The sequence below is a fragment of the Hydra vulgaris genome, chromosome 11 (genome assembly GCF_038396675.1).
Source record: "Hydra vulgaris chromosome 11, alternate assembly HydraT2T_AEP".
Classification (NCBI taxonomy): domain Eukaryota; kingdom Metazoa; phylum Cnidaria; class Hydrozoa; order Anthoathecata; family Hydridae; genus Hydra; species Hydra vulgaris.
The window spans coordinates 53,965,001-53,992,824 of NC_088930.1; the positions used below are offsets into that span (position 1 = coordinate 53,965,001).

The window sequence follows — 27,824 nt, forward strand, 5'->3', positions numbered from 1 at the left end:
GGTGTAGTGGTAGAGCGCTCGCTTCATAAGCGAGAGGTTTCAAGCTTGATTCCCACCATGTCCTGGTAGTAGTAAGCAACCAGGGTCAGGGCCGGGGCTAGGTTTGATAACACATAGCCATGACCAGGGTCAGGTTTATGATCAGGGCTGCATTAATATTGATAGATTCTATAAAAATCTTATCTTTAATTAAAACTTATGATATGAATTTTATTTAAAAACAATATTTTATCGGATCTATCAATTTTAATGCAGCCCTGGCCGAGTTTATGACCGGGGTTACATTTATATTGATAGATCCTATAAAAGTATTGTTTTTAATTATAACTCATATCATAAATTTCAATTAAAAATAACATTTTTTATAGGATCTATCAATATTAATGCAGCACTGATGATAAACTTATCCCCATTAACGGCTATGTGTTATCAAATCTGGCCCCGGCCATAGCCCCGGTCGTTTACTACCTGGTAGTACTGCGCTCAACTTGTTTCTCTGTGCAGCGGCCTTGTTCCTCAAGGTTAGTGTTTCAGAGTTATAGAGTTGAGAGAGGGTTATAACCACAAGTAGCCTCCTCATCTGTAGTGGCCTTCTCTACCTTGGGGAGGTAAATTATAATATATATATATATATATATATATATATATATATATATATATATATATATATATATATATATATATATATATATATATATATATATATATATATATATATATACATATATATATATATATATATATATATGTATATATATATATATAATTTAAGGGGTAAACAGATTCTATCTGTTGACCTGCCTTGCACCCCTTATTCTGAGGCTGGCTGGTAGTTAGGTTTCCCTAACTCTGTGGTAGCTCTTAGAGAGGCTGATTCTATCAACAGCTGTAAAATATCAGAGTACTAACAGTGCCATATTGCGCATGGATGGTGTCCCTGTTCATACTTTGGTGTGCATTGCCAAGGCCACATTTGCAGCCCTTTGTTACGACTTAGAGTTTATTAATAGTAATAAGCCAATTGCTTGGGCTATTTGTGGTTTTCAAAGAAATTTTTCGCCTGTTGAGTCTTATCTCTTGCAAAGTTCACCAGACCTACTTGCTTTTTGTAAGATTTGAGTTCACCTGTCTTATTTTGTCTGTCTTATTTTCATAGTTATCTTCCTTTAATTTGTAAAGACTCCAATAGTCACATGCTTGGCCTGGGCATTTACATTCATAAGAATTCACCCATTTGCCGAGAAACTAGGTTTGAATCCACAGACTATTCTTTTATGTTCTTTTGTTTAGCACCACTTCAATATAATGCCTTTCTTCTATACCACTCTCCTTCATTTCAAGACTACACTCTTTTCGATGTTATTTCTGATCAAATTGACTAAGTCCTCTCTCTTTATCCATCAACAAATATCGTTGTTTTTGGTGACTTTAATGCCTATCACAGTGAATGGTTTGGCTCTAGTGTCAGTCACTCTGCAGGCCTTAAAGCCCACAACTTTTGCCTTTCTCAATCCCTAACTCAAATAGTCAACTTTCCAACTTGCTTTCCAGACAATCCGAATTATTTACCTTCTCAGCTTGACTTATGTCTTTTTTCTGATCTAGTCAGTGCTCAGTTTCTCCACATTCACCCTTAGATCATGGTTTTATCTCTCAAAAACTATTATCTCAATCTTCTTCATCATCAGAATCCCCCTATCATTATACCGCTTGCTACTACCTTAAAGCTGACTGGGACTCTTTCCATGATTTCCATGATGGCCCTTGGATGGAAGTCTTTCATTTTTCTGCTGGTAAATGTGCCTTTTTCTGCTTTTTTTTTCCAAAAGACTATATAAACAAAATTTAATACTTTATCAGACTTATATTTGCAAGTTTTTTTTATAACTTCTTGAAAAAGTTACTGTGATTTATTTTAAAGTTATTATGTTATTTTTTCCAGTTTAATTTTTTTGTTATTTTTCCAGTTAAATTTTGTTATAAGAAACAAAATAATAAATTAAATAAAAAAATAAATAAAAATAATAAACAACTAAAAAAATTATAAAAACTTCATATTTTTTAAATTCTGCATCAAAAAAAAAACAAAAAATAAAAATAAAAAAAGCATTCTAAATGTCTATTTTTATTTTTTACTTATTTCTCATTTTATTAGGTATACTTTGAAGTTTAAAAAAAAACACAAGGACACATGATTTAAAATTTCCAAACATTTAAGTAACTTGATGTAGAATTAGTCATTAGTAGAAGTTTAGCTCTCATTAATAAAAAAACTGCTGCTTCCCCCTATTACCTCTACTGCCCACACAAAATTTAGTATAAAACTTCAGTATAACATCATAAATAATGTTTCATTGGAAAATCTACATTTGCTGATATATTTGAGGCATTATAAAAAAAAATTAAGAACCTAAAAAAAGTAAACTTATTTATCTTATAAACTGATCCAATTGAGTATTATAACTAATAATTATTATTAACTAATTATTAACTTGAAATGAACTAAAAACAACACATTTAGAAAATGATAAATGATAAATAACTGAACTTAAAAAGTAGAAAAAATAATACATAATCCAAAGATTTTAAAACAACAAAAACAAAAACAAAAAATTACAACTGTTAATTCAAATAGATAAAAACAATTGAACTTTTTGCATAAATAGAAAAGGAAGAAGCCATACTGTCTTGATGAATCATCATATTCTGCTGTAATTTGAACAAGAATTTCAACGCTGTTCATAGCACACACAGCTACTCTGGCATCTTCTCTGTAAAACAATAGAAATAAAAAGTTATTATCAATGAATTATTTGTTGTTTATACGTTATTAATAATGTCACTATGCCTTTAATATGCTATCAATGACATTAATGCAAACAACAATAATAATACCATTAACAACATTATTATAAGTTAATAATAATAATAAATATAAACAATAATAAAAATGATACTTATATTTTTTAAAAATCAAATTTATATATATTTTGTTTTAGTCAAAATTTTTTGATAATGTTATTGTTTAATAATGCTTGTTATTATAATTATACTTTCATTATATTTATTTAGAACAAAATTGTTTAGATAAAAATTACAAGCCTTTTGGTAAGCCCAAGAAGTGTGTATAATGAAAGATGGAGAATAGCTATATCTGTAGAAGAAAGAAGCAAAACCAAGCTCTAAATTGAAAATATTATTATTATAAGTAATACGCAGGTCAAAAAGTACTTTTCATTTTTTATACACATTTAAAACTAAAAAAATATTAATAAATAATAAGGTAAGACAACAACAACAACAATAACAACAACAACAATAATATAAATTAAATATAAAAACAATAATAATAACAATAATAATAACAACAACAACAATAATAACAATAATAGTAAGAAAAAGAAATAAGAATAAAATAAAAAATTAAAAAAAATAATATATAAATTATAACAAAAAAAAAATATATAAATAATATCAAAAAAAGAATAAAAAAGATAAAATAAAGAATTTAAAAAATTATATAAATAATAACAAAAAAGAATAAGAAATAAAATAATGAAAATTGTAATAATTTTATAAAAACTGTGGAAAATAAAAAAATGTTCAAATTGTTGTTTTACAAAAAAAATGACTCTGGATTTTTAAAATAAGCTCAAAAAAATATTATTATGGGTTGCTTAAGGACCTTATATATATACATATATACATATATATATATATATATATATATATATATATATATATATATATATACATATATATATATATATATATATAATTTACTACCTTATTTATGAATATACATATACCTTATATATATATACATATAAATGTATATATAAATATATATATATATATATATATATATATATATATATATATATATATATAAAATATATATTTATATATAATTTACTACCTTATTTATGAAACAATTTTTAGTACAAAATTTTTATGCCTTAAATATTTCTAAAATTTAAACTATTGTAAATATTTTTTTTTAAATTTAACATAAATATTGTTATTATTTATGAACTGAATAAACTGTTTACTTTTATTTGTAACTATTCTTTAAACATGTATAAAATTTAAATCTTATTTTATCATAGATAGCTTGTCATTAAATCAAAAAACAGGAAACATAATAATATTGCAAATAAGACATTATAAAAGATTTAACGATTTCCAATCTATGTAACTACCTCCATTAAAAACAACTAAATCATTTATCATCTAATTTATTACATAAACTGTAAAATTAATTTTTTGTTAAATTTAAAAAATCATTTTAAGTATATCAATTTGTTTAATTGATATAAAGATTCCTTTTAATTTTTGAATGTATATATAAAAATAAATATGTATATATTTGTATTTTTTATATATTAATATGTATTATTTATATATTAAATGTATATGTGTGTGTGTGTATGTATATATATATATATATATATATATATATATATATATATATATATTAGCAAATATTTTTTAAAAACATTTTAAGTTATGTTTTATACTTAAGAAATATATATATATATATATATATATATATATATATATATATATATATATATATATATATATATATATATATATTTCTTAATTATAAAACATATAACTTTAATTGTTTAAAAAAAATACTTCTTAAACATTTAAAACCTTAAAAACCTTAGTAAATAAAGTGCTTAACATAGCTAAACAAATTTGTCATTCAAACAAAAGAAAGAAATGTATTTAATTACATCAATTAAAAAATCAATAAAGCTTACATAATCCCTAAACATTGTTTAAAACATTATTAGCAAAAAATGTAGCATTACAAACCATAAAAAAATTTCAACAAAAAAAAAGTTATGCAATTGAAAAAAAAAGTATAATATATTAATGGAGACCAAAACCTTTTTTTTGCTTTTTAAATTAATAATATGTGTTGTAATAAAAAGAGATTTACAAGATGAGATGAGTGGATTAAGCAGAGAGGATGAATGTCAATTTGAAGGATCATACTATGAATCACAAACTTGTAAATGTTCAAATATTTTAAATGGAGCTACATTATTATCAAAAAACTCGGTTAAACCAAAGTGTCTTGGAACAAACACTGTAACTGATGAAGCAGGTGGATTTTTATTTATTTTTCAAAATGATAATCTTTATCATTGATCTGTATTTATTATATTGATAATGTTCATTAATGTTCATTAATGTTCATTAATGTTCATTAATGTTCATCTATGTTCATCAATATTAATTGTTAATTTCATCAAGGTGTCAATCATAATATTTATCACAATGGATCTTTTATCATCCTTATTTACTTTAACCTTTAAGAGTCATGTTGATTATTTACTTTAACCTTTAAGAGTCATGTTGGTTATTTACTTTACTCTTTAAGAGTCATGTTGATTATTTACTTTAACCTTTAAGAGTCATGTTGATTATTTACTTTAACCTTTTAGAGTCATGTTGATTATTTACTTTAACCTTTAAGAGTCATGTTGATTATTTACTTTACCCTTTAAGAGTCATGTTGATTATTTATTTTAATCTTTAAGAGTCATGTTGATTATTTACTTTACCCTTTAAGAGTCATGTTGATTATTTTGAAGCAGTTTTAATGCTAACAATTTTTTTTATTATTATTTAAAACTTGTTTAAAACTTGTTTTGGCACTTTTTTATTTTATTTTAAACTATTTTTTTCTCTTCTTAATTTCATGCATTTATTTTCTTTAAAAGAATGTGAATCCTTTGTATATCAGAATACTTTAAGTGTTTGCCCTAAAGCTAGTATAACAAAAGTGGAATTATGGGAACTTAATGAATCTTTCAGAGGTATATGGAGTTCTGGATGGAATGCAGTTATTAAACCAATGCTATTTATCAATTCAAAAAACAACATTAAGGTAATGATTGTTTTATAATGATGTTTCTGATTGTTATGATGATGTTTCTGATGTTGATGTTTCTGATGTTGATGCTTCTGAAAAATGCAAATAAATTCCAAATTACAATATTTTAAAAACATACTTAACATACTAAATTTCTGAAAAAAATTTTTAAAACTTCAAAAAAGTATACAAACCATTTTTTTTTAAGTTTATTTTAATTCTATCTTGATCTACCCTCTGAATTAATTTGTCACTTTAAAGTAACCAGGGTAGGCATAATAAAACATAGAGGCAAACTAACCAGGGTAGACATATTAAAACATAGAGACAAACTAAGTGCACTTAAAAAGTAATAATATTTATGTATTTGAAAAGTTTTTGCTTTTTACTGTTTTAAGCATAACTACTTAACATTTTGCTTCCATTTGAGAACTTTGGAGATAACTAGTTGCAAGATTTCAAAAATTTGTGTGAAGAGGACTTAAATGAAAACCACACAATGAATGTCAGATTGATCTTAGAAGTTCCCAAATCTTGTAAATTCAGTTTAAAAAATTCAGTTTTCTGCCCTCTGTCTGTCTAATTCAATATATTTAATAAATAGCCATTAAAGAATAAGAAATTTTTGTGACAGAGGAAAGGATTTTTTTGTAATATTTTTTTTTCAAAAAATTATCTTATGAAAAATATGTTTTTTTTTTTTAATTTCTTTACAATTTACCAAACTTTCTTTATGCCCAACTTGTCATTCATTAGACTTAACAGTTTTTTATTACAGATGTTTGCTTAAAGTGATAATAATAATTACTGTGATGATGTTTGATTACAATGATAACAATGATACTGATGATGATGATGATGATGATGATGATGATGATGATGATGATGATGATGGTGGTGTTGATGGTGGTGATATTGATGACAGACTGTGATCATTATCATCACCATCATCAGAACAGTAATTATGATGGTAATGACCATTACAGTAAGTTTTAAAAATACTGTGATAATACTCTAAACTTTAAAATCAAATTTTTATAGATGAACACAACTAATGCATTATGGGATGGTTTACTAATCAGAATATGGTACACTTGTTCATCATTTAATACAAAATGTATTTTAGTTAAAACTCCAGGAGAAAGAACATGTAAGTAGTGTTTACAAATTTTAAAAAAATTTATAAACATAATAAACACAATAAAAAATAAAAAAAATAAAACAAAAAAAAAAAAACTTTTTAAATTTGTTTTATTATATAAAACTAATAATATATAAAAAATTTTTATTTTTCAATTTTTTTACTTTGTCCAAAGTTACATCAAAAAGTCTTACATTTTTAGTATTATAACAAAATTATATCAAATAATATTGCCATAATGCTAAATAGAAGGTAAACAATTTCTTTTTCACTAATTATTCATTTTGCAACTAAAAGAAGTTCAGGAACACTAGTTCTATTTTTCATAATAAACATGACATATCAGTTGATACATTATTTTAATTAAAAGTTAATACAAATAAAGTAAACAAAAGTTAGTAAAAAAAAAAGTTCTTTAGACTGCAACTCAGTTGTACTGCAACTTACTCAAAATATTGTAATGCAATTAACTCAATATATTGTATTGCAATTAAATCAATATATTGTACTGCAATTAACTCAATATATTGCACTGTAACTAACCCATTATATTGTATTGCAATTAACTCAATATATTGCACTGTAACTAACCCATTATATTGTATTGCAATTAACTCAATATATTGTACTGCAGCTACAACAAACATTTTATCTACAAAACTTTAACTCAACATAATGTAATAACTCTTGCTCCTAAAAATCTTACTATTTAAAAATCCAATGGTGCATTTGACTTTTAATAAATATTTATTTTGTCATGAAAAATAATATATATATATATATATATATATATATATATATATATATATATATATATATATATATATATATATATATATATATATATATATATATATATATATATATATATATATATATATATATATATATATATAACTAATACAAATAAATTATACTATAATATAAATAAAATATATGTAAAAGTTAATAGCGCTGTCATACTTGGGTTAGTTCTACTAATGATGCTCTTTTTCTTCTAGACCAGGTTTAACTGTGAAACCATTGTAAATGTAGCTAGACCTTATCTATCAGCCAAGGTTAGGTCAGTCTCCTACCATTGTGAGGTGGCAGCTGTTTCTCTTTTCTACAAATACTATCACGGTTGCTGCTCAAACAAAGTATCATCTCTAGTTCCATTAACAAAAACTGAGTGCCTATTCTTTGTTTTTCTTACAACCTAGTGCTATTCTTTATTTTTCTTACAACCTAGTGCTATTCTTTATTTTTCTTACAACCTAGTGTTATTTTTTGTTTTACTTACAACCTAGTGCTATTTAACACTATTCTTTGTTTTCTAGAAACTTAATAATAACTAAATAATTTCTAGTAACTTAATAGTGGTTTTGCTTGCAGTCTTGTCGTTAGTGAATTAGTTTATATATATATATATATATATATATATATATATATATATATATATATATATATATATATATATACATATATATATATATATATATATATACATATATATATATATATATATATATATATATATATATATATATACATATATATATATATATATACATACATATATATATATATATATATATATATATATATATATATATATATATATATATATATATATATATATATAATTTGGTAAAAAAAAATTTCAAAAATATCTTATTTAATAAATAACATAATATAATATAATAAATAATAATATAATAAATAACAAACTTTTTCTAATTTTTTTATACTTTTTTATTAAACTAAAAGACAGATCAAACTGTATGATACATCAACGGTATGACAGAACAAACTGTTTGATGAATAAAACTAAATGATGAGTCATAATCTATGATGGATAAAACAGAGTGATGAATCAAACTGAATGATGGATCAATCTGAATGGGGTTTTAAACTGAATGATGGATCAAATTGAGTTACAGATCAATTTGAATAATGGATCAAACTAAATGAAGGATCAAACAGAATGATGGATCAATATGAATGATGGATCAAACTGAATGACAGATCAAACTTAACATAAATAGACATATATTGAACATATATCGAACATTAAAAACATTAGGAAATATGATTTTATTTTCACAGAACTGCATTTATGTGTATATATATTTTTATTTAGAAAAGTTTTACAAGATAAAAAGATTTTCAAATAATGCAATATACTAATTCTAAATTAATATATTCTTATTTATTAAAAATATGCAAATTATTGTGGTAACAACATTATGGTAACAACAAACTGTTACTAATGACAAATTTTTTCTCTTATAGATCCACTATTTCAAAACTATGGTAACAATATACTAATGACAAATTATTCTGCAATAGCAGATGTGGAATTAATAAGTACTTCAAATTTTGTTGGTACCACAAAGCAAACGCTTGCTTCGGTAGATCCTCTATTTAAAACTTCTATAAAAACAAAAATAAACACTATGCAAAATATAACCATAGAACGAGGATACCAAGACAAAATAAATGTCACAAGGAATTGCTCCACGATTGATGCAATCAATGAAAATTTCCAATGTAAATGCAACGACATCAATAAAGGCGGAACATTTTTGTTATTTAAAAATTCTTCGAATGCATCATGCTTGGGAGAAAAATTATTAGGATTAGCATTAGGTAATTTTATTTCAATTTTTATTTTTATCTGTTAATGATAATTAATTATAAATATTTATAATAGTTAAAATGAACTACTAATAAATTAGTAAGCTTACTAAAGAAAATCTTTTAAATTTTGTCACAAGTTTTGCATGACATAAAAGAATTTCTTTAAAATATCTGTGGTTCCTTACCTTTTTATTGATGTGACCCCATCATAACACTTGCCAAACGTGCTAATAATGATAAAATTCATTTTTTCTTTGTTTTTTAGCTGACTATTTTGTATTTAAATAAAATTTGTTTGTTTTTCATCATTTTTTTAAATGTTAAATTTTATATAACTTTTAATGTAAACAGTTAAGAATTAAAATAAATTTTAACAATACAAATTTTAAACACTGAAAATAATTTATCAGAAAAATAAATATAAACTTTATTTTAATTGAAATAAATTTTGATTTGAGTTACAAAAACAAATAATATTAATTTATTGGATCATGAGATTGATTTTCAAATATCATAAAGACTAGAGTTAGCACCGCGTAGATATGTGTTAAAATACATTGACATGAGATTTATTAATTTTCAGATAACATCAAGGCTAGAGTTAGCACCGGGTAGATATGTGTTTAAATGCATTGCCAAACTCTAAAATGATTTGTTGAATTTGAAAGGATGTTGGAATGTAAATGTTTGATAATTGTTGGAATGTAAATAGGTGATAAACTAAGTGTGATTAAATAGTCTGGTTTGTTTAAGATGTGTTTGAGAGTGCTGCAACACCAAGATGCTCATTAATTGGAAGGATATCACTGTAGGTTGCATCATGTGAATCAATGCTCCTAGAAGATCCTAGGTCCTAGCTCCTAGCTGATTCTAGCCTAGCTGCTCCTAGAAGACAATTTTGAAAAACTTGCATCTTGAATTTAGTTTAATTAGTTGTGGAGGACAAACAATCAGTCGATAGCACTGTAAAAAGATGCATATTGATATAAAGATATATATAGAAAAGACATAAGAAAAGATATAAAGTATACATTGAGACTATCCACGAAGTTTTCAAAGTTGCTTTAAAAAGTATTTATTAGAGACATTTTTGTCATATAAACAAGAGCATTTTTTGTCCAATTTGAAGGTTGTGTTGATATTGGTGCAAAAATATTTCTATCAGTTTACAACTTCAAGAGCTTTGCTTTTTAATATCATGACACATATGTTTATACATGTTAGGGGAAAAAGCAATGACATTTTGTGTTCACTGTCAAGATTGACAGTAGGTGTAGGAAATAACTCCTAGGATAGGAGTTATTTCTTACACCTACTTCTATGAGTTCTTCTAGGAGTTAAAACCATATTCTATGAGTTATCTCCTAGGGAGATAACTCATAGAATATGGAATTAACTCCTAGAATGTATTTGTGTAATTGAGGTTGACTATTTTTTGACTTCAGATAAACAGTTGAATTCACAAGAGGTTATTAGATATATTTTTGAATAAACTGATGATAAGAATGAAGGTGATGGTGGTAAGGAAAATAATCAGATGTTTTTTTGTATTCTTAGACCCCAACCTTCCACCATGATATTTTGTAGCATCTTAAAAACTCCCCTCCCCCTTCCCTTGCTTCCAGTTGTGTGATGTTAAGTAATTTATTTGTTCAAAGACAAAAAAATGATGATTATAATAAGCATATATTTCAATTGAAACAGCTTTATATGTTTTAAATAAATTAATTAATGAACTTCTGCTGAGGGCCTAAACTTGTTCCCAAATCAGAACTTGGGCCTAAAGTTCTTTTTAATAGACATTTTTATTCTTGAAATTTTCAGTTTTATCGAGTTCCAGTTAAGCAGAAAACCCAGCCAAAAACATGAGTAATTAATTTTTAATAGGAAATGTCTGTAATTTGAGCTAATTAAACTGTGATGAGTATTTTGATTTAAATTTCTTTTTGTCATGTCACACTGTAGCTAACCCCCTCCCTCCCTGTCAATGTCAAATTGTTGACTCTTTTTGATTCCCCCTAACCCAGACTGTCACATTATTTAAATGACCCTTAGGCACGCTTAAGAATGAAATGATATGTGTATTTGTGTCTCATAGTTGGACAGGGTGTTCTAGAGTAGGACTGATGGAAAATGTGTTGGTAGTGATTATGATGGGGTATTGAATTGAAATTACTGAAATTAGGCTACTATTGTGTTGAAAAGTAATGGATAGAGGATTTAAAGTAATATTTACCAGAGATTTGTGAAACTTTTGCAAAATTAGAAGAAGTTACTTTAAGAATTAATGATGTGTTGGCTGTAAAAGAAAAAAAAGCAACAATAATATTTGATGCACATGTTTTGCTGTTGTCTGCTGCAACAAGATTAATCAGTGATGCTCTTGTATAGTTTTCAGTGAACTTATTTTGACAACTAAAAAATATAACTTGCTTTAAACTGGTTTAATTCTACTTTGAAATAAGTTTTCTGTTTCTAATGAATCTATTCTTGTAACAAGAAACAAAACTAGAAACTACATTTTTCCAAACCAAGATTGTAACTTTCTGATCCAAATTTTGACCAAAATTTTGAAGGATATCCATATCCTTAATATATTTTCTTGTTCAAAGAGTCACCACCTTTAATAACAGAAGATTATCTATGGTACTGGTAACTTTTTATAACATTTTTACACATAGATAATAAGTTTCAATATGCATGTAAACATAACAACGTCCATGAAGACATAACAATATCCATGTAAACATAAAAGTATGCATGTAAACACAACAATATGCATGTAAACATAACAATATCCATGCAAAAATAACAATATCCATGTAAACATAATAAAATCCATAAAATAGCAGTCATAACTGAACACAACAAATCAATAACAGATTGAGTTTGTAAAAAGATTTAGACCCTTCCCCTATTTTCAGGCAACCCTTGGTGGGGCTTTTTCTTAGTTTTTTTTCTATAATATTTGATAAAAGAAAAAATTGTAAAAGCTTAATTTGACAGGATGCAACAATATTGCGATGGATCAAAGCAACAAACTCAACTCATCTTGTCTTATGAATCAAACATTAAAAATTTTAAATGTATACGTGTGGAATCATCATGCAGATGGAGGATTTTGGGATGAAAGATGGAGTAATATATTTGCTGCTACATTAATAATAACAGAGCAAAATGAGATAATGGTACCTATGTTATAATTATATTTTTAAATTTTTATTGAACCTAGATAATTAACAAAATATATATATATTTTTTTTAAGATCACTATTGCAACTAAGGAACTATGGCATGGATTAATAAACAAAGTTATATACCAATGTTCAGATAACAGCATACATTGCATTGTCACAAAATTTAATGGGATACGAACATGTAAGACTTAATTTTTCAAAAACATTTTAAATTTAACATAAAAACAGTTTGATCTTTTAATAGAATAAAATAGACTCAACTACTGCAGATACAAATCAACACTTGCTCAGCACTGTCCTTGTTGTACTGTACTTTTTTAGCACTATACTTGTTCAGCACTGTACTAATATATTCTGATCTAGTTTTTAACATTCTGAGAAGACATTGTTCTATCTATTCTGATAAGACACTGTGCTTGTATGCTGTTCTGTTTTGACAAGACACTAATTCTGTAATAACATTGTTCTCTTCTGTATGAACATTTGGTAAGGTTTTCGCTCACCCATAAGTTATTATATGCATGATATTCTGGGTGAACCTCTACATTGTTAGCTCATTTATGATATGAGTCACGTTTTCTTTAACTTAAAACATGACTAAAGTAGAAAAAAATTTTAAACATAAAAAACTATCATCTAACTGTTTCAATATATCCTTTACAAATATTTGTGGTCTTCGTAAGTGGTAAATAAATTTTCATCAGTTAAGTCTTACCTCTTGCAAAATTCATCTTACCTCTTCCAAGGTTTAGACAGAACTATTTGCAAAAATATTTTTTAATTCAACAAAAATCCTTATATCAATGATCCTCTAGCTACCAATTAATCAGTCTTCTCTCTATTATTAGCAAGGTCATTGAGACTTTAATCAACAAATTTCTAACATTTTTTCTAAAGTCTAATATTTTACTTTTTGAATATTAATACGGATTTTGATCTTCTTATTCTATGACTGAATTGTAATTGAGAGATCCTATTGTATATTAAATGTATAGTCGTTTCTATTTATCATGCTTGCCATTATCTTACTCCTAATTCCATTCTCTACCTCCACAAACCTCTTATTCAGCCATGTATAGAATACTGTTGTCATATTTGGGCTGGCTCTTCTAATGATGCTCTTTCTTTTTTAGACAAGGTCCAAAAACACAATGTTAATGTAGTTAGAACTGCTTTAGAGCCACTCTCCAATTGTTGTAAGGTTGCATCTCTTTCTCTTTTTTACTCAAATGAGCTATCACCTCTAGTTCTATTTACCAAAACTCATTCTCACTTGATTTGTTGTTCAGCAAAGTTGGATTCTTTTACTGTATTTGTATTTCCCTTTGAAACTCTCTCCCATCTTCATGCTTTCCTTAATCATACAACCTACAACTTTTCACATTCACATTTTCTACAACTTTCCACCAACTGTTGCTTTGCTTTTTAACACTATTAAACATTATTATTTATTTTCTTCCACATGTAACTCCTACCTTAATAGTACTTGCAGCTTTGTTGTGAATATATTAGTTTAAAGAAAAACCTTTTCAGATTCTAAGTCGAAATAGAACATATAATACAATAAAGTGTTTATAATACTTATTAATAACTTATACCAAGATTCTTATGTAACATATCTAGGTTTAACATACTTAAAAGCAAAACTAGGCCTTAAAAAGATTAAAGGCTTTAAATTCAAAAAATTTAGAAAATAATTTTTTATTAACTTTTATCACATAACTCACTCATCATTTTATTAATTTTTTATTTTATTGTAATTAGGTTTATTAGAATATATATTTTATAACATTAAGTTGAAACCCTTTTTACCAAATCCAAAACAGATGAATTTTTCTTTCTGATTTTTTCATTCCCCTAAAAGAAATGTTTATATGCAAAACTATTATTATTGTTTTTTCCTCTCTTAGATCCATTGGGCAATTTTTCACAAAACTCAACGATTGAAGTTTGTTTTTCAAAAATAGAAGGTCAAAAATACAACACAAGAAAAATAATAATAACATGCAGTCTTGTATTCATATCGATTTCTATTGTTATGAGTGTAATATTTCTAGTCAGGTAACATAAACAGAGTTTTTATTTTTTTACAAAAAACTTTTTATGGTGTTAAATATATTAGACAACTTATTTTTAGAAAAAACTTGCAACAAAAAAAGTTATTAAATGAAGAAGCGAAGGTAATCTTTATAAACTTTAACTACCCTTTACATAATTAAAGAGGATAAAACCTGTTAAACACTTTTTTTTATTAATACTTTGAAAAAAATAATAATAATAAAAAAAGAAGTTTCTCTGGTTTTTTATTTAACTTGTTTAAAAAAATCTTTACAAATTACTAATGATTAAGAAAAAACAACTGGAAATTTATTGACACAGATATAATTACCAAGGACTTTTCCTGAGTAATAATAACTGTTCTAATCCCAAAATCAGGGATTTGAAATGTATTACTCTGAATTTGAGTCCCAAAAGGGTGCCAAAAATTACTTTTGTATCATGGTGGGTTAATGAAACCCAAAAAATATTTTACAAATTGTTTATTTTAAAACCATTCACAATTTCATTAAAAACATAAACTTTCATTAGATTAAGAAAAAATCTATCACTTCATTAAAAACACACTTTTATTTTATAAAGAGCATATGTGTTATTTTTATTACCAACACATTGAAATATGGAATCCTTTGTTCCCTCTGGATGATTCCAAGTCAAGCCTCACTCTTCTCTATGGTTTTCCTCTTATTGTGCTACTGCAATTTTCAATCAAAACCATTACTTTCAAATCTATCAGCAAAACAATTCTCCAGAAAACAGACATCTGTTTACTACTGCTAGAAACCATTGTAAAAAGGTTTTTGTTTAAGGCCAAAGCCTGCTATTCTCAGTACACAAAATCTCGTATTTCATCTCAAAAATTAGGCTCTCAGGACTTCTGGAAAATTTTTAATAGTATCAATAGTAAGGGTAAATCTGAAGGGTAATTCCACTTCACTTGTATGGTTTAGACTTTGTCACCTCACCTAAAGACAAAGCTGAATGTTTACTAAGAACTTTTCATCAATATCATCTCTTGATTCCACTAGTTGCATTCTACCTGATATAGCCTTCTAATAGGTTGATCAATTGCTTGACATTCGTATCACTCCAGCTTCTGTATCTTTAGTGATCTCCTGCTTAGACTCTTCTACAGCTTGTGACCTGAACAACATACCTGTTATAGTCTTGAAGAAATATTCTCTGGAACTTCGTCTATACTTTCAAATATGTTCAACAAGTGCTTATTAGAGTCTTGTTTTCCAGCTTGCTGGAAAACGGTATCTGTTAAACCTTCTTTCAAAAATTTTGAAGAGCGATCTGACTCGTCTAACTACCCTCCCATTAGTCTTCTTTCTATCATAAGCAAGGTTTTTGAGTCTTTAATTAACAAACACTTAATCTTGAATCTTGAATCTAATAATTTACTTTCTGATCATCAATATGGATTTTGATCTTCTCGTTCTACTGCTGATTTGTTAACCGTAATAACAGATAGGTTTTATTGTGTTTATTAGATAGATGTGGAGAGGCTAAGACTATCCGTCTTGACATTTCTAAAGCTTTTAATAAAGTTTAGCATAGTGGTCTTCTCCATAAGCCTTTTTCTTACAGTGTATCTGGTAACATCTTTAAGATTATTGAATCCTTCCTTACTAATCATAATATAAAAGTTGTCTTCAATGGACAGCACTCTTCTTCATATCCTGTAACATCAGGGGTTCCTCAAGGTCTATCCTAGGCCCTATACTGTTTTTAATTTACACTAATGATCTCCCAGAAATTCCAACATCTAAGGTGGCATTGTTCACTGATGATAAGCCAACACTCTCTGATTGCTTTGAGAGGCTTTTGAGATTGAAAAGGATCTCACTTTTATTGCAGTATGGGACTGTCAGTGGCTGGTGAACCTCAACTCAGATAAAACTCAATTTTTTTTAGCTAATCATTATCGCAATAATCTAGATCTTTCTATATTAATGAACGGTAATATACTCGATGAGTCATCTACCCTTCATCTTCTAGGGTTAACTCTTACTTCACATCTTTCTTGGAAACCATATATTAAATTAATTACAAAATTAGCTTCTACTAATTCAATTAATTTAATATAATTAATCTCTGTATCTGTAATTTAATATAATCTAATTTAATATATATATATGTATCGTGCTTGCTGCTTTCTTACTCAGGATTCTTTTCTTTATCTCTATAAATCTCAAATTCGTCCTTGTATGGAATACTGCCATATCTGGGACGGATCTTCTAATGATACCCTTTCTCTTATAAACAAGGTGCAAAAACGCATTGTAAACATAGTTGGACCTGCTCTTGCAGCCAACCTCCAACCATTATCACATAATCATAATATTTCTTCTCTTTTCTACAAATACTATAATGGGCACTGCTCTAAAGAGCTAGCGTCTCTTGTGCCATCTACTAAAATTCATTCTTGTGTTACTCGTCATTCAAGTAAGTCTCATCCTTTTTCTGTGACTGTTCCTATGTGCTCCAAAAAATCTTACTTGTCTAATTTTTTCCCTCAAACATCAGTTCTTTGGAATTTGCTTCTTTTACCTTGTTTTCCTGATTCATATGATTTGCAATCTTTCAAGTCATCTGTTTATCCTTATCTTGCTTTACAATCTTCATCTTTTCTCTTCCAGTAAATTTCAACTCTAATAGTGGTTGCTTGCAGCATTGTTGGAAGTCAAGGTGTTGAAAAAAAAAAATTTAATTTAATTTTAATAAAAACACTTATTTTTTTAATACTTTTTTTTTAAATTTCATTTTATTAAATTTATTTGAATACTTATTTTACTAAAGGCAAAGAAAAATAAAAAGTTTCAATTTTTCTTTAGGTAAATGACGCCAAACATTATGAATCAGCCACAAGTGTTGAAACAGTTGATTACAAGACATTAGAACCTGATTATCAAGTTTTGGAAGACGATTTTACTTTAACTGAAAACACGACAGAATCTAATGAATATAGTTATGCATATGGAACACCATCAACACCCCAAAATAAATGTTTACAAATCGACAAAGAATATAGTGAAATTGTTGAACCTACCTATTATAGTACACCGTTAAATTAAAAACCATAAACATTACATATTATGAATCAGAAATAAAAAATTTATTGTATAAAAAAAAAGCAAATAAGGGTTAATTTTATTCTATTAATGATTAAGATTAATTTTTTAAACATTCTATGAGTTCATAAATATTCCCATACAAACAACTTGTTCCTTCTACCACTGCAGAGCTTGAATTAAAAGGTTTCAAAATAATTAAAAAAGTTTTTGAAATCATTTCACAGTGGGCCAGCTATGGACCAAAGTCAAAATTTTGACATGATCCAATCTGTCTAAAAATCATATACAATGTTCTATATATATATATATTTAATTAAAATTCTGGAGTTATTTTATTATATTTGTTGTTAAATAATTCTTAATCATCTTTCCGGAACAGCTTTCATTTGGTGAAAAGTTGACAGCTTTTTTATACCTCGTTACACAGTTTTATTTAATTAATTTTGCATAACAACAGTATTGATTGCTATCCTATTACAGTTTCACATTTAAAAGGTAATACTTAGCCACAGTTACAGATGCTAATATCATTTTAAGGTGTAATAAAAGAATATTAGAATAGGTATAACACAAAAGTTTAATTTTACTACTTAAATGTGCCAAATTAAATGCATATTTTTTGGGGCTGGTTAGGGCAGCAAATGAATAGTTATAAACTGTTCTTTAACATATAAGGAAGTCAAAACACTTTTATCGATGTATTCAAGCTACAAAATGAGTACAACTTGGTTGCTATGGTACCAAATTTTACATAGCAACAACTTATTTTTACATTAATGTTATTTTAACAGTTTTTTTATTCGTGCTATGTACACTATATTAAATACATGTATTAAAATGAGATTCACACTTCTTATGGAAATCATAATTTTAATTGGTTGCTATTGATACCTAACTTTTTTGATTATTTTTGCATAATAACAGTATTGATTTCTATTTCATTACATTTTAACATTTAAAAAGTATTACTTAGCTACAGTTATAGATGCTAATGTCATTTTAAACTGTAATAAGTGAATAATAAAATTGGCATAGTATAAAAGTTTTATTTCATTATTTAAATATGCCAAATATAAAGTATTATGGCTGAAATATTAAAGCTGGATGTACTACTGCTGAAAAAGTTGCATGTCATCTTGACCACATTGTCATCAGCTCTGCCAATTAATGCAGATGCGTTTTAAAAGTACTGAGTTTATTTGTTATTTCTATACTGAGCTATGGCTAACTTAGCTTTTATAATTACATGACTGATTGCCTATTTGTACAGAGCTACCCAATGGTATTACATGCCACAAAGTTTGCTCAAGATTTTATTACACAGACATGAGGTTGTGAGGAGAAAGGTCTAGCTTATAGGCATGGTCTCTGAAGAAACACAGGAAGCACAAAACAATGATTTCAAATGTTTCCGTGAAAACTACATTCGCAAATGCAGTCGTTTGGAAACTAACTAAAATATATTATGCCGACTTTTGTGCTCATCAAACCCAATAATCAGCAGCATGAGAAGGTCTCAAAATCCTCAAAATTCAAAATCTTAACTCCCAGAAGGAGTTAGTGATTTGCTTCAGGCTCCGACTGTCAACTTGCCCAAAATATGATATCTTATTTTATGCATGTATGTATGTTTTATAAATTATTAATGTGTTTCAAATTGTCAATGTTTTATTGCAATATTTTTTGTTTTTATTATTAATGACCTAAATCTTTACTTAAAATTAATTACCGATATTCAATAATTATTTAAAATAGGAGGGTTGAAAATCCGATAAAAATTTATTCAAAATTCTATTTATCTGTGTGTAACTAAGGAAAGTACCTGGTTGTTAAGCAATATAGGTATCCATAGCAACTAAATTAAAAAAAGTATGACGTATTGGTACTCATGCTAAAATAAGTGAATACAGTACTCATAAAAAATCTGCAACTATCAAAATAGGTTGTTGCTATGTAAATTAGGTATCCATAAAACTAGGTAACAACAGCAACCATATGATAAATAGTCCCCTCATAAGAACCTCATATTAATGCAAATATCATTAATATGCAAACTAATTTTAAAGTATAAAACACACATAAAACATCCGCAACTACCAAAAATTAGTTATCCATAGCAACTAAATATAAAAAATATCACTTTCATATGAAGCGCAGACCTCATATTAGTACTCATGCGAAATTTAGTAAATAAAGACCTAATAATTAATTAGTTATTGATTTTGTCTATTAAAAGTGAATTCTGGCCAACTGTGCATTTATGTAATAAATGTTTTATAAAAATATTTAATTTATTAAATTATAAAAAACTATAAATTCCATTAAAATTGCATAAAAATATGCAATTATAAAATTATGAATTCTGATAAAATTGCATAAAAAAACATAATTATAAAAAAAATTATAAATGTATATTACATTATATTGTAAAATCAAAATTTCTGAGAAAAAAATACAGAGACAAAAAGTAAAAAAAATAAAATCAGCGAGATGAAAAATGAGACAAATTTTAAAATATACTTTATGATGACTTTTTAATTTGAAGAAATTTGTATTTGGATATTAGTAGAATTTTTAAAAAGCCTTTTTTTTAATATAATTAAATTATTTGTTAAAAAGCTATTAATAATCTTTTTTACCAAATTTTCATAAAGTTTTTTGTATCTAATAAAACAGTTAGAAGCTGTCATTGAACAGAAAAAAAGTAAAGAGCAAGAAATTAGAGGATGAGTGAAAAAAGTTTTTTATACTTTTTTTTAGCTTAGGGATTGTCCATAAATTACACAACGCAAAACATATTTAAAAAGCAGAGATAGGAGATCTTGAGCTCGTTTACGCAGTAATTTTCATTAACCTTAATGAACTATTTTGATTTTTTATATAACTTAAGGTTGTGCAAGGGAATACTTTTGATCTTTTTTGTTTTGCTTACTAGTAAAATTTTGCGTTACGTAATTTATGGACGATCACATTTTTAATCTCTAAATAAGTGACTGGGAACTAATGTTTGACATAACTAATTGTTGTATGCAAAACATTAATATCAAAAATTAATTAATTGGTAACAACAGGTAGTTAACAGTAACAACAGGCAGTAACAGGTACCAGCCTTTAAACTGAACCTCGAATATGTAGTAGAAGACTAGTAGTAATAGTTGGGTCACAATCAAAAAGTTTAAGATTAAATTCTACCCTACTCCTCTGAAAATACTGCCTGCAACCAGATTTATTGCGCAGTGGTCTTGTCTTCACAGAGGTTTCTTGTTTAACAAAGTTTGTATTTCAGAGTTAGTTTGAGAGAGTGTTTTAAATAAAAAAGTTTTTTATGCGACCTTTAACATAATTTACATAATCCTAATGTTATTTATGTGACTTTCTACATTATTTACATTATTTATGCGACCTTCTACCTAATTAGACTAACCCCAGTGTTATTTATGTGATCTTCTGCATAATTTATGTAAACCTAGTGTTATTTATGTGATCTTATTAAATCAACCCAAGTATTTATGTGACCTTCTATGTATTTATTTAATCTTTTTTTTTTCCTCTACAAAATAAAAAAAATCTTCAACATTTATAAGTTTAATACTTGTTAAACAATACTTTTGCAAAGCATCAAAAAACTATAAAAATAAAACCTGCTTCCCCTTCAACACACCACTAACCATCAATATTTCTACTACCACTATTATTACTTCTAACCATATGTAATAAATTAATGTTACCCTTTCAACAAACTATTAAATATTTTGTAAAATATCAAAATTTCTTTCATTTAAAATAATTTTTACTTGATGCATTCCATAAGAAATCATTTTACTGCTTTGCTCTGATGCAAACTTTTGGCAGATATCTAAAATTAAAACATATTATAAACTATAAACTATATTATAAATTAAATTTTTTATTTGAAAATTATTTATCAAGTAATTATTTTCCAGATAATCTTAGTTCAATAGAATGAGGCATTTGTTTTAGAATCAAACTAGAGGTTATTTAGTGCATATATGTAGTTTCAAAGTACATATAGGCTATATAAGTTTTGTACTATTGCAGTATGATTGCTAACTGAATGGTTGCTAAGATTTAGAGTTACACCAAGTTGATATTAAAGTAATTTTTAGGTTGCACTGTATAGATATTCTCAGATTGTTACACTTAAATGAATACTAATATGCTTTAAATTTTCTCCATCTGGAGATTGCTAATGTTTTAAAAAACCATCCATCCTCACAGTATAAGCCAAAGCCAGATTTGCCATAAAAATGTGAAATTATTAAAAGAAGATATACTCCTACAAGTTAACAAACCTCTGCAGCATCAGATGCTCTGATAGTACCACCAAAACAACTGCTGAGAAAATAGAAAAAGATGTTTATCTTAATATCTTCAAACAGATTAATTGTGAGAAATTAATTTTGAAATTATAACACTTTGAGTTTTTTTCCACTGATTCAGATGCAGAATATTTTTTAGATCTGAACTTAATTAAGAAACAATACCCTTAATGATTCAATTTAGACATTATATCATACTTTTATATACATTTAGACATATTTTTATATAAATTCATATATACAAATTGTATAATATTAAATCTTGGTAAAAAAAAACCTACTAATAATTTCTTTAAGAATTCTAGTTGAGAACCCATCACATCTAAATTGTATGTGTTTTTCACTGTATATCTTTAAATACTAAACATAAAAAGTACACTAAAATTAACTTAATTTTGTATACACACATGCACACACACAAAAACACACACATGACAATACACTATAAAATTTTTTAAATATTTTTATATATTATTGTATTTTAAATGCATTTTTTATATGTAAATATTGTAATCGGCTAACTATATACATTATCTTTTTTAATCATCTTTTTTAATCTATATTTAGTACTGCGTGATTCATACCTCATTTAACTGAAGCAATCCATTACTTGCTACAAACTCATTCTGGAATAAAATAAATTAATAAAAAAATAAAAAAATAGTAATAATAATAAAAGAAATATCAAAAAACTTCAAACATAATTACCTGAAAACAACTGTCTCTCAATAATAATTTAAAACATTGAAAAGTGCGATAAATATTTTCTAAAGGAACTTTGCAAACACTAAAATAATACAATTAAATTCATTTTTTAAAAAAGCAAATTATTTTACATAAAATTATAAAAATAATAACCATTGTTGCATGAAAATTAGCATAAATTTCTAAAAAAAACAGGTTGACCTCAATTTTAACAATCATCTAAAATATACATTGATAAAAAAAGCATAGAAACATTTAAAAACACAAAACTTTACCATATAGCGCTATAAGGTCCAAATTTTTAAACTTTTTTGAAATGTAACAATATTAGCAAAAATCATTTTTATTCAATTTTTCAATTGTTATCAGAATTAGCTATCATTTGATCAATTAAAATCAGCAATTTTGATGGATTGTCAAATTTAGTCGCAAATGGAATTTTGAATCAGCGAGGCTGGTGTAAGCCAGCCTTATGTTTCATACCATGTGTAAGCAGATGCCAAATAATATTGTTATTATAATAATGATAACAATTGATAAAAAGTTCTTTTTAATAATTTTTCAAAAAACTCCATTTAAAAATGGCTTCATAACACCATTTTCACCGACACAAAACCTTGCTATCAGCTTTATTGAATATTTTTTAATATGCTGAAATCAAACCTAGTATTGGCATAAATTTTGGTATAATTTTTTTCCATGTTTTTTAATATAAATTTTGTATCTAAAACAAATACTAATGATTAATTATTGCTGTGTCTTTTTTATACAATGTAAGAAAGAAAAAAATTTATGTGAAATAAATTAAGAAACTTCAAAATTTTTTGATGTTTCTTAATTTATTTGAGTATTTCAAGTCTGATATGACAATAGTCTTTTTTATTGCATTTAAACATATAATTAATATTATCAATTTCATTAGATAAAACTTTAGTCAATATATAGTTCAAAAATTTTATCCAAAAACTTAGACCAACAAATATAGCTGCTGATACTTTTGTAACAAACTAACTGAGTTTAGCTCATTGAATGGGTTTAATGCCTCAACAAACTGTATGACAAGACTTAGTGTAATTTGAAAGGGTAAAGGCTAGTAGTAAAATCTTATCAACTGGTATCAGAGATTGAATTATAACAATGTGCAAACCAGAATGTAAATATTTACTTGCTGGTCACTCATATCTCATGATGCAGTCATGCTATTCAATAAACAAAGTAATATGAGTACTTTGTGTATCTTACTTGTAAACCTAGAAAAAATGCTAGCATCTTAAATTCTCCACATAAATCCCACTGTTACTAAGTAAAAGGATACAAATATTTTATCTTTTTCTGTATTTCGATGTTCTGCAGCTTGGATCTAATAAATTCAATATTTTTAAACATCAACGTCAAAAGCTCTGCTTTTCATTTCAACTTGACCTTAGTACTAAGTCATCAAGTTCTTGTTGATTAGAAAAATAAGATGAATTATTCGGTTCTTTTAAATTATAGCCATCACTGAGTTCAACTACTTCTATTTACTTCAGAATGATATATAGCCCAACGCACCGCTTCTATGATATACAGCCGCTTCTTTGGATTAAGGAAGAGCTTCTGCTTTTTATACTTTGAAATATCCATGCAATATCATCATGCAACAATAACATCATCATGGTCATTGATTCTATTTATGAATTCTTGGAACTGCAAAAGCCATGGACTTATAAACATTTTTCATTTATATAGTACTGAATATAAAATACATATACAGTATTTTTATTTTTTTTATATATATATGTACATTACATCTTTTGTGATTTGCCTGTTTTACAAGAAAAGAAATGTAAAAAAAAGTAGATAAATATATTTTTCAGATAAAAATTTTGAAAGATGACATTCTGTTATTTTTACTACATACTTTTTTGAAAATTTCTATGGAAACAAGAAACTATTTCTATGTAAACATGAAAAACCAATTTTGATGGAAACATGAGATCAAAAATATGGAATTTGCAAAATAATTTAAGAAAAACTAATATGTAGGATTTTAATATGCTTTTACACCTTGCCTAAAAACAAGTAAAAGATATGTATCAATATTTCATATAAAACATAATTGATTTATAATAACTGCAATTTATAATAATTGCAATTAAAAAACAAATCAATTAAAAAATGACAAACATAATTAACAAAAATTTAATATCGATGGTTATTATGGTTACTAAGTGATTGTACTCAATGAGAAAATTATCATAAATAACTTTATTATAAAATAAAAAATTTTCATCTTCATAAATATAAGACTCAATGAGAACATTATTATAGGTAATTTTAAGAAAACCTTCATAATCATAAACCTTCATTTAAATAAGAATATGATTGGAATATCTCTACTAAGTACAAGTTTTGAGTAAACAATATAAAATAAAATACAATTTTTGTACGAATTTTAAGTTTATTGTTATTTTTGTTATTGTTCATGCTTGGCTTTGTCAAACTTTTAATTGAGGGCTGTATTTTATACTATTTATTTTATACTATTTATTCAACTTAAAATAGTTATTTTTATTACATAAATATTTTTATATTATATTTTATATATTATAAAACTATAACTTTTTTAAAAATCAAAATAATTAATATTACTAATGAAAAAATTTTACCTTTTAGAAAAACATGATTTAAGTAAACATCGAAATATCTAAATACAAAATTAATCTAATTTATTAATATATATAATTATTCTATATTACAATTATTTTTATTATATATATTAAAATTAATTTTAAATTTTTATAACTATGACAAATGTAAACTTAAATGTTAGAAAATTTTCTTTATATGTTTTATAGCCTTAATATATGTAATATATATATATATATATATATATATATATATATATATATATATATATATATATATATATATATATATATATATATATATATATACAACCCTCAGAATTAGGGTCGGCTTTTTTCCTAATTCCGAGGGTTGTATATATATATATATATATATATATATATATATATATATATATATATATATATATATATATATATATATATATATATATATATACACATATATATATATATATATATATATATATATATATATATATATTGTTGCAATTGGGAGTACGGAAGGAAAAAAATGATTCTTATGCCCACAAATACGTCACTTTTAATTACTTTTAACATTCGTCCAACATTTGCGTGTTGTCAGAAAGTAAAAACCATTAATCTAATTACAAATTGACTGTTTTTTAAAAAAACTGCAAAAACGCAAATTTAATTGACCAGAATGTTTTTAAAAACATTCTGAATGTTTTTAAAACATTCTGAATGTTTTTAACAATATAAACAATGTTTTTATTATTATTTTTTATAATAAAATGTTTTTATTTTCATTTTTTTTTACTGTAAATCATGCGCGGAGTGTTGCTACATCGACTATCTTATAGCCTGACTCGCAAGGGAGTGCTGCGACATCGACTGACAAATAGCCTGACTCGCAACGGAGTGCTGCTATATTAACTGACAAATAGCCTGACTCGCAATAGAGTGCTGCTACATCTACTATCTTTTAGCCTGACTCGCAAGAGTGTGCTGCTACATCGACTGAGGGCTTGGTTGGGGCAGGCAGTCTATCAATTATTAAAAAAAAAAATTCCGGTCTTGCATTTTAATTTTTACTTTTTATCAACAAAATATGGAAAAAACTTTCTGTCAACATATATATATATATATGTTGACAGAAAGCGATATCGCAATCATCAGCCATATATTACAAAATTAAAAATTAAATGTTAAAATTACAAAAAAAAATTATGGTGGCGTGAGTTTTAATGACTCCATGGAAATAAAATTTTAAAAGATTTGAAAGTATAATGTAATGTAAACATGACGTAAACCAACCAGGATCAATCTTTGGTATCAAATGAGAAAATAAGGAACTTATTTTTGTGCCTGCATTTCAAGATTATTTCACTCCTTGTATTAAGTAGCTTATCTCCTTTATACATCAAAATTTGAAACTTCTTGTTCAAACAGAGGTTGCAAACTCTTGATGCTAGGTTGTATGGTTTGCGTTGTTTAACAATCTTCTATCTGATAAAATGTGTATAGTTTTTTTCTTTTAGTTTCCATACTTCTTTTGATAACTCTGTATCATTCTTATATCTAATTGCATTAAAAGATTTTAAGTGGTTTGCATACCGAACCTTAAAAGATGTTTCACTGAGTCCAAAATACACTTTTTCTTTATATTCTGGATTGCTTGAATAGATGGTGGCCTGATAAACAATGTTGTGGGAAAGGCAATGGTTGTTCATTGGACATTTGGATTTGTCAATGTATTTCATTTCATTAGATTTTGCCTCCTTGTGTAAAATGCTTTTTTTGCGAGAGTTGATAATGGATTTTATGTTTGGCATGCAGGAATAACTTATGTTGATTGTGTTTCTACTAAATATTTTACAAAGTCTGTGGTTAACTGGAAAGTGGAGGTCGATGAAGTTCAAAAAACATTTACCTATTTTTGTTACAACATTTGCACTGAAAGAAGGATTATAACAAATTATCTTGTGTTTATAGTTGTCTTTTGTTGATTTTATACTTAGATGGTAGGCAAGTTCGCAATTGTACTCTGATTTTTTCAAGGTTTCTTGAAAACGAGGAATACTTTCTTTAAAAATCAATTCACTTGACAATGTGTGTATATATATATATATATATATATATATATATATATATATATATATATATATATATATATATATATATATGCAGTCTATCAAGT

The 27,824-nt window shown here is 25.9% G+C and overlaps 2 protein-coding genes across 3 annotated transcripts in view; one reads left to right on the forward strand and one right to left on the reverse strand.

Moving 5' to 3' along the window:
• LOC100213132 (serine/threonine-protein kinase Nek10) overlaps positions 1-27,824 on the reverse strand; it is a 94,444-nt gene that overhangs the window by 51,880 nt on the left and 14,740 nt on the right. For both annotated transcript variants that reach the window (XM_065809213.1, XM_065809212.1), the window contains exons 5-11: positions 25,685-25,722; positions 23,040-23,118; positions 22,916-22,957; positions 22,613-22,691; positions 21,786-21,847; positions 3,103-3,182; positions 2,685-2,771 (exon numbers count right to left, since the gene is read on the reverse strand). In XM_065809213.1, the coding sequence (XP_065665285.1) occupies positions 2,685-2,771; positions 3,103-3,182; positions 21,786-21,847; positions 22,613-22,691; positions 22,916-22,957; positions 23,040-23,118; positions 25,685-25,722 (467 nt within the window). The remainder of the gene's footprint in view (positions 1-2,684; positions 2,772-3,102; positions 3,183-21,785; positions 21,848-22,612; positions 22,692-22,915; positions 22,958-23,039; positions 23,119-25,684; positions 25,723-27,824) is intronic.
• Positions 4,744-19,930, forward strand: LOC101234608 (uncharacterized). Its single transcript, XM_065809214.1, has 9 exons — positions 4,744-5,122; positions 5,742-5,908; positions 6,935-7,043; positions 9,309-9,665; positions 12,663-12,844; positions 12,923-13,034; positions 14,764-14,914; positions 14,991-15,033; positions 17,752-19,930. Exons 1-9 carry the CDS (start codon positions 4,888-4,890, stop codon positions 17,989-17,991), a joined length of 1,596 nt encoding a protein of 531 aa, XP_065665286.1. The 5' UTR covers positions 4,744-4,887; the 3' UTR covers positions 17,992-19,930.